Source organism: Pteropus alecto, unplaced genomic scaffold, assembly GCF_000325575.1.
Source record: "Pteropus alecto unplaced genomic scaffold, ASM32557v1 scaffold396, whole genome shotgun sequence".
Lineage (NCBI taxonomy): Eukaryota > Metazoa > Chordata > Mammalia > Chiroptera > Pteropodidae > Pteropus > Pteropus alecto.
Window position 1 is genome coordinate 446,934 of NW_006438082.1, and position 11,517 is coordinate 458,450.

Below are 11,517 nucleotides of genomic sequence, written 5' to 3' on the forward strand. Positions count from 1 at the left end.
CCCACCCACCTCCTTCCCAGCCCTCACTAGGGGGTTCCACCTTTGACAGGCTGCCTGAAGGAGCTGCCAGCCCCCAGGGCAGGTCCACAAAACAGAAAAACAAGTGGCAAGCACAGAAGAAGAGAAAAACCACAAAAATCAGGGTTGCCTTTTTCTACAAATAGTGGAGGCTCCCAGCAGGGGGAGAAGCTATGTTCAGCTCAAAGCTGGACATTCTCTTGTGCTCAGCTGACTTCCCTGTCCCTAAGTACCCATGCTGAGAGAGCACTGGAGTGGTGTGCATGAGCGTGTGCGCGTGCGTGTGCCTGGGCTCGTGTCACACACACGTGCACACAGCTCAAGGGGTGCCCCTTCTCCTTGGGGGCTTCTCTCTGTTAAAAAAAAGGCCTGTGCGTACACACAGACACACACATACTAGATTCTAAGGGAAAGTAGGGGATAGGGGTTCCTGGAGGCTCACTGGACCCGGACTGGGGCGGAGGGCCCCCGCCCTGGGGCACAGCCCGGCTCCCATCACGGTGGCTCAGACGGTGGTGACCGAAAGCAGAGGGTTGTAGACCCGCTTGCCGTCGGCCGAGCGAGTGCCGTGGGCCAGCATCTCCTGGATGGTGATCCAGTTGTCTAGAATCTTCTTGTTCCGCTTCTTCATAGTTTTGCGGTGGCTCAAGGCGATGATGTTGAGCTCAGTCTTGCTGTCGCCGTTCTGCTGCTCCCTCAGGCACTCCAGCCGGCTCTGCATCATGAACTCGCGCCGCTTCCGCTGCTCCCGGGCCCGGATCAGGTGCTGCTTCCGCTCCTCCTTGCTCCAGTAGCGGCCCATCTTCATTTCACTCACTGCGTCGTCGTCAGTGGTCATGCCGCTGCGCTCCTCCCGGATCTTCAGGGCCCGGGCTTTTAGGAGGCGATCACGCACGGGCCGCTTGGCCACATAGCGGGTCCCATCGCTTCGAACCTTGACCTTCCACTCCATGCGGGGTGCTTCGGTGGCCGCCGCTGCTCCACCCACCCGAGGGCCACCAGCCAAGACCAAGGGGCCATGGCCCAGCTCCTCCAGGCCACGTGGCGGGGCCAACTGCAAGCAGCTGTGGTAATGCTCACTCTCCTGGCCCTGGCCTCGGTGGCGCCGAGAGAGGTAAGGGCTGCTCTCGGGGCCCACGCGCTCCAGGGTCACCCCCGTCTTGGGGCTGCGGCGGACACGCTCCTCTGAATGCTGTCTCCGACCCACCTCGGGGTCCCGAGAGAGGGATCGGAACTTGGAGGGGCTCCCCTGTGGAGGAGGAGCCGCCTTGGGATGGGTGGCGACAGGGGGACCAGCAGGGGTCCGGTTCAAGTTGGAGTTGCCAGCAGCGGCCCGCCTCAGGGGGCTCTCCGGCTGGGGCTCGGTGATCAGTGGCGTGCTGCGGCAGCTCTCCCCGGTGTTGTAGGCGCTGGTGCTGTCCTTGTCAGACTTCTCGGGCAGCTCGGAGATGTCGGACAGCTCATGCTTCTTGGGCTCGCCAGCCCCCAGCTCGTAAAGGCTCTCCTCCTCCAGCAGCCAGGCTTTCATGCAGCGCTCCCGCAGCTGCTGCATCTTCTGCGCCCGCAGGATGTTCCGGCACTTAAACTCCAGGTGCCGTAGCTCCTCCTCCAGCATGGCCATCTCGTGGCCCAGGCTCTCGTTGCGGTTGACGTCCAGGGCGCTGTTGCCGCCCGAGGCCCGTGAGAAGAAGAGGCCCAGCTGGTTGCCGTTCTCCAGGTGGCACTTGATCTCCAGCAGCTCGCGGTAGCGCTCATACTCCTCATCAGTGAGGCCAGGGACGTCACCACCCCCCAGCCCAGCCCCCTCGGCCAGGAGGGAGTCCATGCTGAAGTGGAAGTCTCGGCTCTGCAGGGCGTCCCCCTGCAAGCCAAACTTGCGCAGAGTCCCGGGCGTGTTGGTGGTGCTCAGGGGCTCATCCCCCAGCAGATCGTGCTCGGAGCTCTCCTCATTTCGGGTGCTCTCATCAGTCCGACCCACCCCGCTGTCCAGCTCCTGGCTGTTGCTCAGGCCTGGGCCCACATCGGGGACCCCTTGTTCCTCTTCGTTTCCAAGCTGGGGCAGAAAGATGAGTCCCACTCAGTCTGGGTCCCACTGGCAGAAGGCGCCGCGGGAGGGTGCGGATCAGAAGGGCTTTGGGGTCTGGTCCACCTCTCATGTACCCCCAACCCTTCCTCTCTATCCCCTCCCTGCTTACCCTCCCCACCACCTGCCCTTCCCCCCTTCCTCACCTGCTGGGCGGGGGGCGATTTCAGCTTCCGCACTCGCGGGTCCCCCTCATTCTCTAAGGCCAAGTCATCCAGTAGGTCATCCCGGTCACTATCCTTCCATCGCTTTGCCAGCTGCACAGACAGAACCATGCTGTCCCCACTGCCTCGAGGACGTCCCCAGACACCCCTTCAGTTGCCCCAAGGTCCCATACTCAGCCTCTTGGTCTCAATGAAGTTAACAAACCAAGAGAGGGGGTGCTCCCAGCCCACTCAGCCATCAGAGGCCAGAGGGGAAAGGGGCCCTGGGTCACCACCAGCCAGTCATCAGTGCTAAGTTATTAGCCCATCTGTGCCTTTGTCACATCAGCAGCTTCCGAGACAGAAAGCCCGATGTCAGGGGACCCAAGACATCCTGTCGGGCACACACACCTGGCTCTCAGGCCGGGCCACCAGCAGGGAGATGTTGGTGTTCTCCTCCTGGCTCAAGATGGCCACCGCTTCTTCCCGGTTCTGGACATCCACACCATTTATCTGTGGCAGGCCAAAGGACAGTCAACAAGGACACCGGGGCTGGTTCTGGGATGGGCCCTGGTTGAGTACCCTGGACTAGGACGGGCTTTTTCATGCTTTGGTAGGATGAAAAGAAGTGGAAGGTGCCTAGGGAGAGGACAGCCCGGCCCGTGCGTGCAAAAGTACACGTGTTCAAAGGACAGCTTGGAGTGGGAGATGTGCTCACATCTGGGGGATGGAGAGAGAGGCTTGCAAGGTGCCAGAGCAGATCCCATGGGCACGAGGGAGCCACCCAGGGCAGCCGTGAAGGAGAGATGAGACTCCGTGCAACCCAGCCCCAGTTTCAGGCGCGGCAGGGTGCCTGGCACCAGGCAGGACACAGCTGGGATCAGCTAAGGACAGGTGGTGGGTCGGCCGGCGTGGTGGGGCTTCAGGTCAGGCCTGCCCGCGCTGCTCACCTGGATGATTCGGTCTCCCTCACGGATCCGGCCGTCTTTGGCTGCAATGCTGTTGGGATTCACCTGCAAGGCACATACATCCTGGGGACTCGGCACCTCCGCTAAGGTGCCCTTCTAGTACGAAAGGGCAGCCTCACCTCAGGGGCCCCCAAAGCAAATCAAAGGCTCCTTATTTACTCCCTCGCTCCAGCTCAGACCAGCAGCTTCCAAGCTCCAAGAGGCGGGGACGGAACAGCGAAACTGGGACTAGTCATCTCTCCCCAACTCGAGATGCCAACTTGTCGACCAAAAGCTCCCAACCCCTGCCCTCCGCCCCCATGTCCACGCCCAGCTGACACTCCTACACTCTTTTGCATGGAAACCTGTTCTTTTTCGTGTCAGAGCCTAGGCAAATGTAGGAACTTGGCTACTATCCCCTACTTTGCCATACTCAAAGACATCGGCAGTAGGATATTCATACGAAGGCTAATTGATTAGGGTACCACTACCGTGTGGATGGGAGCAGGGGAGCCGTCCTCCCTCCTGCAGACACACAGACATCTGCCACAGACAGGTGGGGGACAATGACCCCCGTGGGGACCAGGACGGCTGGCTGCAGGTCGTGGGAGAGAGAACAAAGCCTGGCAGGGACCTTATCCTGCGCCTCGACCTTGCTCACTGTCCCACCCCGGCCACAGGTATACCGGAGAAGGCTGCCAGACTAGATACACACTGAAGCCATTGGCCGCCCTGGCCTCGCCCACCAGCAGCCTCCCTGTGATGCCAAGTAAGCCCTGTTCCTGACAGCTGCGTCATCAAGGGCGGCCTTAGAGTCCTGGGCAGTGTGGAGAGGATGAGGGGCTAGGATGAGCCAGCCCCCGCCTCAGCACCCGTGATGCCCATTCCTCTCACTGGTGCTACACAGATGGGCGTCATCAAAATCCAGCTTTGAGGTCCTAGCCCACAGGAAGGCAGCATGGGGCTCCGCTACCTTCTAGAAGACCCCACCTCCATACCCCACACCTCATACCTCTCCAACGTAGATACCCAGGTCCTCTTCGTCATCGGTGCGGTAGCAAACCATCAGGCCCAGCTTGTCCCGGTGGCTGGCCTTATACAGCTCCACCTCCTGCCACAAGGGGTGCGGGGGAAGCAGAGGAAGAAAGTCCGGAAAAATGTGAGCAAGGTCCCACGCCGCATGGGTGGCAGCCGCGGCCCAGCCCTGACCCACAGGGCTCGCTTCACCTGAGCCGAGTTTCTAGCCCCCGGTTCGAGGGTCTCGCTTACCATCCCCAAATGGCGCATGTGTCCAGTGGTCTTCCCTACCAGGAAATGCCCAAGACACATATAAGACATGGCACGTACAGGACACAGACGTATGCGAGACACAGACTCACCAACATAAACTGAACATGGGACCTCACCCGTGCCCTCCCTGACTCAGCCAGACTTGGCCGGTGAGCCTGAGTAACCAGCCACACACTGGGAAGGGCCACAAGGCCCAGCCACCTGGGGGCAGCAGGAGCCAGGCCTGAGCGGGGCTGCAGACAGCCGTCCTGGGGTTGGCACCCAAGGCTGGCTGCGAGCCCTAGCCTGACCTGATCGCCCGGCTCACCTCATACTCCAGCTCGTCCATACGGTCTGCCTCCTGCGGGCCGCCCTCCAAGAACTCCGCTGGATCATAATACTCATGGCTGATGGGGGGGCTGCCCAGGAGAAGCGGGGGTCAGGCAGGCCATCTGCTCTTCCCATGCCCTAGCCCCAGCTCCCAGGCTGGCCAGTCCCAGGGCACTAAGCATGGAGCCCCGCTCTGGGCGCACCCTCCTCAGGGGAGACAACCCGGCTGCCTCTTCTAGAACGCCCTCCTGAGCTACATGCATCCATGCATAGACCAGGAATGGATCTCGAACGGGAGTGTGAGGGGGTCTAGAGGTCCACACTGGGGACCCAGGCATGCCAACCCCTCCCACCCTGTCCCGTACCATCCCCTCTAACCGTGCCAGCCGGCAGGGACCGACTTTTCCAAACTGTGGGTGCCCTTCCCGCCCGGCATTGGCCCCACTCATGCAACGCCCCCAGGAGTTATCCAGGCCCCGAGGACTGATAGGGAGCAGGGAAGGACCAACTATATCTCAAGTAGTGGCCCTCCTTGCCCCGAGGCTAAGCTTGGCTGCTGGTGGCCCTGGGCCTACCTCTCTGCTACGAGAAGGGGGTCCCGGAACCCCCTCCCTGCAGCCGGGGCTTAGATAGCAGAATGAGTCCGCGCTCACACAGTCATGAGCCAGGATGAGAGGCCCTTCTTCCGAGCAGGCCAAAGAAAGAAGCCGAAGAGATGGAAGAAATTCAGAGCAGGGAGAGAGATGAGACAGACAAGGATGCAAGAAGATTCAAGAGATGATGCTCGTGAGGCAGAAGACGATGGGGCAGCAGAGGAGAGAGGATGGAGGAGGAGAGGACCTCAGCCTTCCAGCAGCGAGGTCCCTGGATGATCCTCCCTTGGCCCTGGGAGTAGATAAATGGGGAACCTGCATGTCAGCCTCCCCCGGCCCCTTCCCCGGCTGGTGTCCAGCCTGAGGTCACAGGCCCGGAGGTTTCTGAGCCTTTGGGTGCCATAGTCAGCTCCGGAGGCCAAGGAACCTGCTTCCTGCCCGAGACGGCAAGCCAGTCGGGGTCTCCCTGCCACAGCCAGAGCTGCAGCAAGGTAGCTTCTGGGTGGCATAGAGATGGCTGCCCCTGGTGGCATGTCCTCTCTGGAGGCAGGGCCCGGGGCCCTCCTGAGGGCGACTCACAGCTCAGACAGGACGTACGGCTCCAGGATGACCATGGGCGGGGTGGGCGGGCGCAGCTTGCCCAGCGCCATGATATGCTCGAACGTGATGTCAGTCTGAGTGCCACTGTCCACCAGCTGCAGGTCATGGCAGGAGCCATCCCCCCGGAGGCGGGGGCTTCGTCTCAGCACCTGGATCACCAGGGGCTCCTTGGAGGAGCGCAGGGCCTCCAGGGTTTGCTCCTGAGACAGCTTGGAGAGCTCCTTCCCGTTTACCTGTGGCAGAGACACGCCCCTGTGAGAATCCGCTGACTCACACTCCAATCTGCTGAGCCAAGAAATCCGCTTCCACCTTTGGCCCTGCTTACCCTTCGCGCTCTCATTCCCAGGCGAACCCCACTTCTCAGCCCTGTCCCCACACACTGCTGTCTGAGGATCACTGGGCCATGCCCCGAAGGCCGGGGAGCCCCAGTGACTGCGCACTGTGTCTGGCGGGTGCTGAGGCCAGAGCTAGCATCTAGAAGATTGCAGAATCCCCCTTGGCAATGCCTATCTGTTGTTCAGGAGGAAGGCCTTGACTCCTCTCCCGACGGGCGTCAACGAAGGGGTTCAGGCAGGAGGGTCGGGAAGAGTTAAGAAGATAGAGAGGAAATGATCTCTGTCCTCAAGGTAGAGGAGGACTCGCCAAAGAGAAAAGGCCAACACACGCAGAGCCTCCCGGCATCGCAAGGCAGCCCAAGGGTAAGGAAATGGCCCTTACACAAACACTGCCATTTCTCAGGCTCCTGATGTGCTTCTTCCCCACATCCTGATGCCTACGACCCATTTGACAGATGAAGAAACCGAGGCTCAGCAGGACAACAGGAGTGTGAGTTGATGTCATGAGCCGGGCCAGACCAGGCTGCACAGTGGTCAGACCGGAAGGGGGCGGGGAGCAGGGGAAAAAGGAGGAGGACAAAGCAGGCTGGGGCCAAGGAGAAGGTAGGACTGGAGCAGTCCTGAGGTTGGAACAGGATGATCCTGGGCAGAGGACGGAGGGCTTTCCCGGCAGAGAGCCAGGGTAGGTCCCCAGCTGGGCGAAGCAAGACATGCCCTCAAGGCACCTGGGAGCAGATGTCTGGCCCCAGCCCGGCCACTAATTTCTACAGCCTGCCTGCCTTGCACTCTGGGATAGTCACTTTCAGCATAGTGAACTCCACAGGACACACTGCGACCTCGAGGCCATCCTTGGCACAGAGGCAAGAAGACTAAGGACCAAACGAACGCAGCCAGAAGTCAGGGCATGTGTCATGCGGCCAAGCGAGGGAGAATCGGGAAGCAGCGGTTCCTGGAGGACGGGGACAGGAGGGTCTTCAATTCACTCAGCAGCTTGTGGAAGGGCTGTTCTGGGCCTGGGGAGGTCGCACACTAGCAGCAACACCCCAAATGGCTACCTTCAGCAGGTAGGTGCTAAAACAGATCTTTGGGGGCTGCTAAGGAAGCACAGAGGTGGCCACATACCTCCTAGGAAGGGGGACAGGGAAGGCTCCCTAAGCAGGTGGCACCTGCCTTGCATCAGGGGAAGGGAGAGGGCCAGGAAGAGCCAGGGAGGCTGGTTTGCAGATGCGAGCCAAGTCCCTCACAGTCAGCATGGAGAGGGCAGGTCCCAGGGACCCAGCATCCACCCATGGATGGAGCTTCTGCAGGATGAGAGGGAGAAAGGTCCCACTTGAGCAAGGAAACACGGGCAGCCGTGGCCAACAAGAGCCCTTGTCCGCTCGGCTAAGCTGTCCCATCTTCCCATTCTCCTTCCCATTCTCGCAGAGCCACCTCCCACCCCGGAAGTCTCAGGGGTATGGAGCTAGCTCTTCATGGAGATGCCCAATCCGATTGCAAAATCCTTTCTTCCCAGCTGCAATGTGACACAGCAGCCCCTGGGTGTCGTTCCAGGAAAGCAGGCTGTCTTAGGAAAGCACAGGGAGTCCTAGGGACCCCTCCCTGCGTGGCCAGGGCTCCTCTGAGCCATGGGACTTGAGGAATTTTCTTTCTGCTACGTGACTGTCCTTGTAGATGATAATTTCAGTTTTTATGTCTTCCCTCTCCCCAAACTTCCCATGGTCAGGTAAGAAAAGATAAGTTTTAATCAATTTTGTCTCATTTTGAAAGAAACACAGGTTCATCATAGAACAGTTGAAAAATACAGAAAACTGTCAGGTGCCTTGGGAATTTCTGCAGAGCAGCTGGAAGGAGCCCTGATGATCCAACAGCATCCCAGGCCCAGTGGTGGGCAGCATGGAACTGGGGGGTGCAGGGAATGGGGACTGGGCTCAGCCAGGGAGCTGGGAAGGTGAGGGAGGTGTGTACCCATGTGGGGTGGGGGAGGGGATGGAGGTGTAGGTGTGGCTTTGGCTGAGATGAGGGGCTCTTGGGGGTAGGTGTGTGGGTAGAGTGCATGAATTGGGTGGGCATGGCGGTCTAGATAGGACTGTGTGGGGTGCAGGGGTCTGGGTGCAAATAGATTGTGGTAGGTGAAGGGTAGCGCTTGGTGGCAGTGGAGGTGAGTCTATGACATCGCCTGCTTACCCTCACTGCCACAGATGCTGCGCTTTTCTGTCCGCTCATACATCCTTTCTGTGGATCGGAGTAGTAGGAACAGGTGTACTCGGCACCTGCTCATCATTTCCCTCCCCCTCCTGTCACCTATACCCACTCTAGGCCAGGTGCCCAGGTACGTCTATCTCGGCTAACGAGCCACACTCACTAGCAAGCAGACACACGCTGAGGCCCTGCCCAAGCACCTGTGCATTGGGAGCCATGTAAGGCCCAGCGAACACACAGGGAATGTGCTGAGCGTGCTAAGTGCATGGCACAGGTGGGACCCTGGTAGACCAAACACGTGGGCACCATTTCACAGCCATGATTTCCATCAGGCTCTGGAGGCCAACTGCAGGACTCGCCGAATACACTCACGCTATACCTCAATTTCCGACCTGAGGGCCCACCAAAGGTCAAGGGCTCAGGATGGGTATGGGAGGCCCAGGCTGGGCCAGGGGACAGCTTGGAGGGGAAGCCAGGCCCCAAGGGGCACCATCCAGCCTTCTCGGGGGCTCCCAGGAGCTGGTGGCCCTGAGCTCTGCTTCCCTGTCACGCCCCGCCCCCCCACACACACACACCAGGCAGGGGCACCGAGGGCAGGGCTTGGCTACTGCTTATATCCAGAAGGAATCCACAGCTATTTAGGCTCACGGGCCATGTGAACCTGGAGCGGTCAGCTTCACCCACAGCCCTTCCAGTTCAGGGAGAGTGAGAATTGCTGAATGAGCCCATTATCAGAAAACTCACTATTAAAAAGTGTTTCTTTCATCACGTGCCAACCTGCCTCTTTTGGAACAATCCAGAAGAAATCCACGTTCTCTTCCAACACTTCACATACCTGAAGCCCACTTGAACATCCCTCATACCCAGTTCCCAGTGGCTCTCACCTCCTCTAGCGCTGTGGGCGGGCCGTGCCAGCCTTGCCAAGTGCCAGGCATTTTTCCTTGCCGTAGCTAGAAACCACCTTTTGGCAGCCGGTCCTGTTGGTTCCACTACGCGCTTCCCTCACCTAGGACTTCATGCTCTCTGCTCAGAGCCTTTCCACACATGGCTCCTTTTCCTGCTGCTGGGATGGGCCCGAGTGGGCTGCCCCATGGACCGCAAGTCCAACCCAATCCCAGATGAGCCGAAAGTCACTTCACTTCCACCGGGGACAGGGGACTCAAGCCTTAGAGGCACCCCTTTGCCCAAATGTGGCCCAGATAGCCCTCACACTCTGCTTGAGGACAGCCTGGTTCCCGTTATCCATTGGGAGAGCACTCACTACCCAGTCTCCACAAGTCCTACGCACAGTAGCCACCTCCAGGACCCATGGCACTCTGGTGTCCCTCATCCTGGCTGACCTCATCACCCAGTCATACATACACTCAGTCTAGACCTTGCCTCAGAGTGGAAAATGGTCATCTTTCTGGAGCAATCTGTCGATAACTATAAAGGAGCTTGAAAACATTCATCATGCCCTCCGACCCAGTACATTTGCTCTAAGTAATAGATCCTAAGCTAATAATAATAGATATTGTGTAAATCATAAAGACGTTAAGAACAGCATTATTTTTCTTGTGGTAAAATACACCCAACACAATATTTACCACCTTAATTTAACCATTTTATAGCGTACAATTCGGTGGCATTTAGTGCATTCACACTGTTGTGCACCTATCACCTCTAATTCCACATTTTCATCCTCTCAAAAAGGAGACACCCCCACACCCATTCCTCCCCATGCACTCCCAGGCACCAGCACCCACCAATCTTCTGTCTGTCTATCTGGACATGTCAGATAAACAGAATCCTACACTATGCATCTGAGTGGCATCTTTCCTTAGCAGGTTTTCTAGATTCATCCACGTTGCACCAAAGCATCAGTACACTTCATTCTTTTTTCTTGGCTGAGTGATATTAAGTCGTGATCCATAACATTCTGTCATATGGATAGACCACACTGTTTCTCCATTCAACCGTAGGCGGACATTTGGGTCGTTTCTACCTTTTGGCTCCTGTAAAGCATGCCGCTGCGAGCATTCACGTACACGTCTCTGACTTCGTGTTCGAGTCCCTGTTTTCAAACCCTTTGGGTTTATGCACCTAGAATTTGGTGCATAAACCGTCGGGCATTCTATATTTAATTCACTGAGGCACCGGCATTATTTTTAATGCCAAAAACTTTACAGCAATCTTAACTTTAAGTGTCTACCACAGTCTTTAAATAACAAGCCTGTTTCTCAAGAAGATATAAAATGACACATGAACCGTGATGGTTACCATATAAAATACATGAATGGGAAAAGGCTTGGAAAGAATATAAATATAGATTTAAAAAAACATGGGCAAGGGAAACAGAAATCTGAGATTTCTGGAAGCATGGCTCTCAGGGAGCGAGAGGCAGCCCGGACCAGGTGGAGGCAGGGAAGGAGGGGTGTGCTGGGACTTCGTGCTGCCACTTCGTGCTCGCTCAGAGTGCGAGGGGGCTCCCGGGACTTTGAACACTTCTTCATGGATGCACGTGTGATATATAGTCATTGGCATGTACGTATGTATCTAATATTATGCAATACTTTCTTCGAAGACTAGAAGAAAATTCACGAAAATGAAAAATATTCACAGTGGTTATCTCTGGGAGATAGTATTTATGTGATTTTTCTTTTCTCTTTTGTTCTCGATGACATTTTCTCCAATAAACATTATTATTATTATAATTAGAGAGAAAACACACATATTATAATAATCTAGCCTGTGATCCACCGAGTTTTCCTGTTTCCTCGCACACTGTGGCAGTTGGCTGGTTTGTGCTCCTGGGCAGCCAGGCTCGGACTGCAGCCTCTGGGCTCGGGCCCCTTGGGTGCCAATTAAAGAAGAGCAGTGGCAACAAAGTCACATCGGACTTTACATCCAGACCTCATCTGAGGACGTTCAGGAGGCTCTGCTTTCTCTCTCCACTGACTTTAACTTCCTGCCCAGGTGTCCCGAAAAAGGAAGGGGACAGCTCCCAGGAGTCTAGAGTTC

The 11,517-nt window shown here is 57.4% G+C and overlaps 1 protein-coding gene across 2 annotated transcripts in view; it reads right to left on the reverse strand.

Annotated features, from left to right (window-relative positions):
* Positions 1 to 25: 25 nt before the first annotated feature.
* Positions 26 to 11,517, reverse strand: part of PDZD4 (PDZ domain containing 4) — a 21,442-nt gene continuing 9,950 nt past the window's right edge. Inside the window, exons 2-8 of one of the 2 annotated variants that reach the window (XM_025049231.1) lie at positions 5,981 to 6,216; positions 4,789 to 4,879; positions 4,204 to 4,302; positions 3,195 to 3,257; positions 2,656 to 2,757; positions 2,248 to 2,358; positions 26 to 2,071 (exon numbers count right to left, since the gene is read on the reverse strand). In XM_025049231.1, the coding sequence (XP_024904999.1) occupies positions 524 to 2,071; positions 2,248 to 2,358; positions 2,656 to 2,757; positions 3,195 to 3,257; positions 4,204 to 4,302; positions 4,789 to 4,879; positions 5,981 to 6,216 (2,250 nt within the window). In that variant the 3' untranslated portion in view covers positions 26 to 523. Of the gene's footprint in view, positions 2,072 to 2,247; positions 2,359 to 2,655; positions 2,758 to 3,194; positions 3,258 to 4,203; positions 4,303 to 4,788; positions 4,880 to 5,962; positions 6,217 to 11,517 lie in introns of both variants that reach the window. The other variant, XM_006915288.3, reaches the window with a different exon arrangement.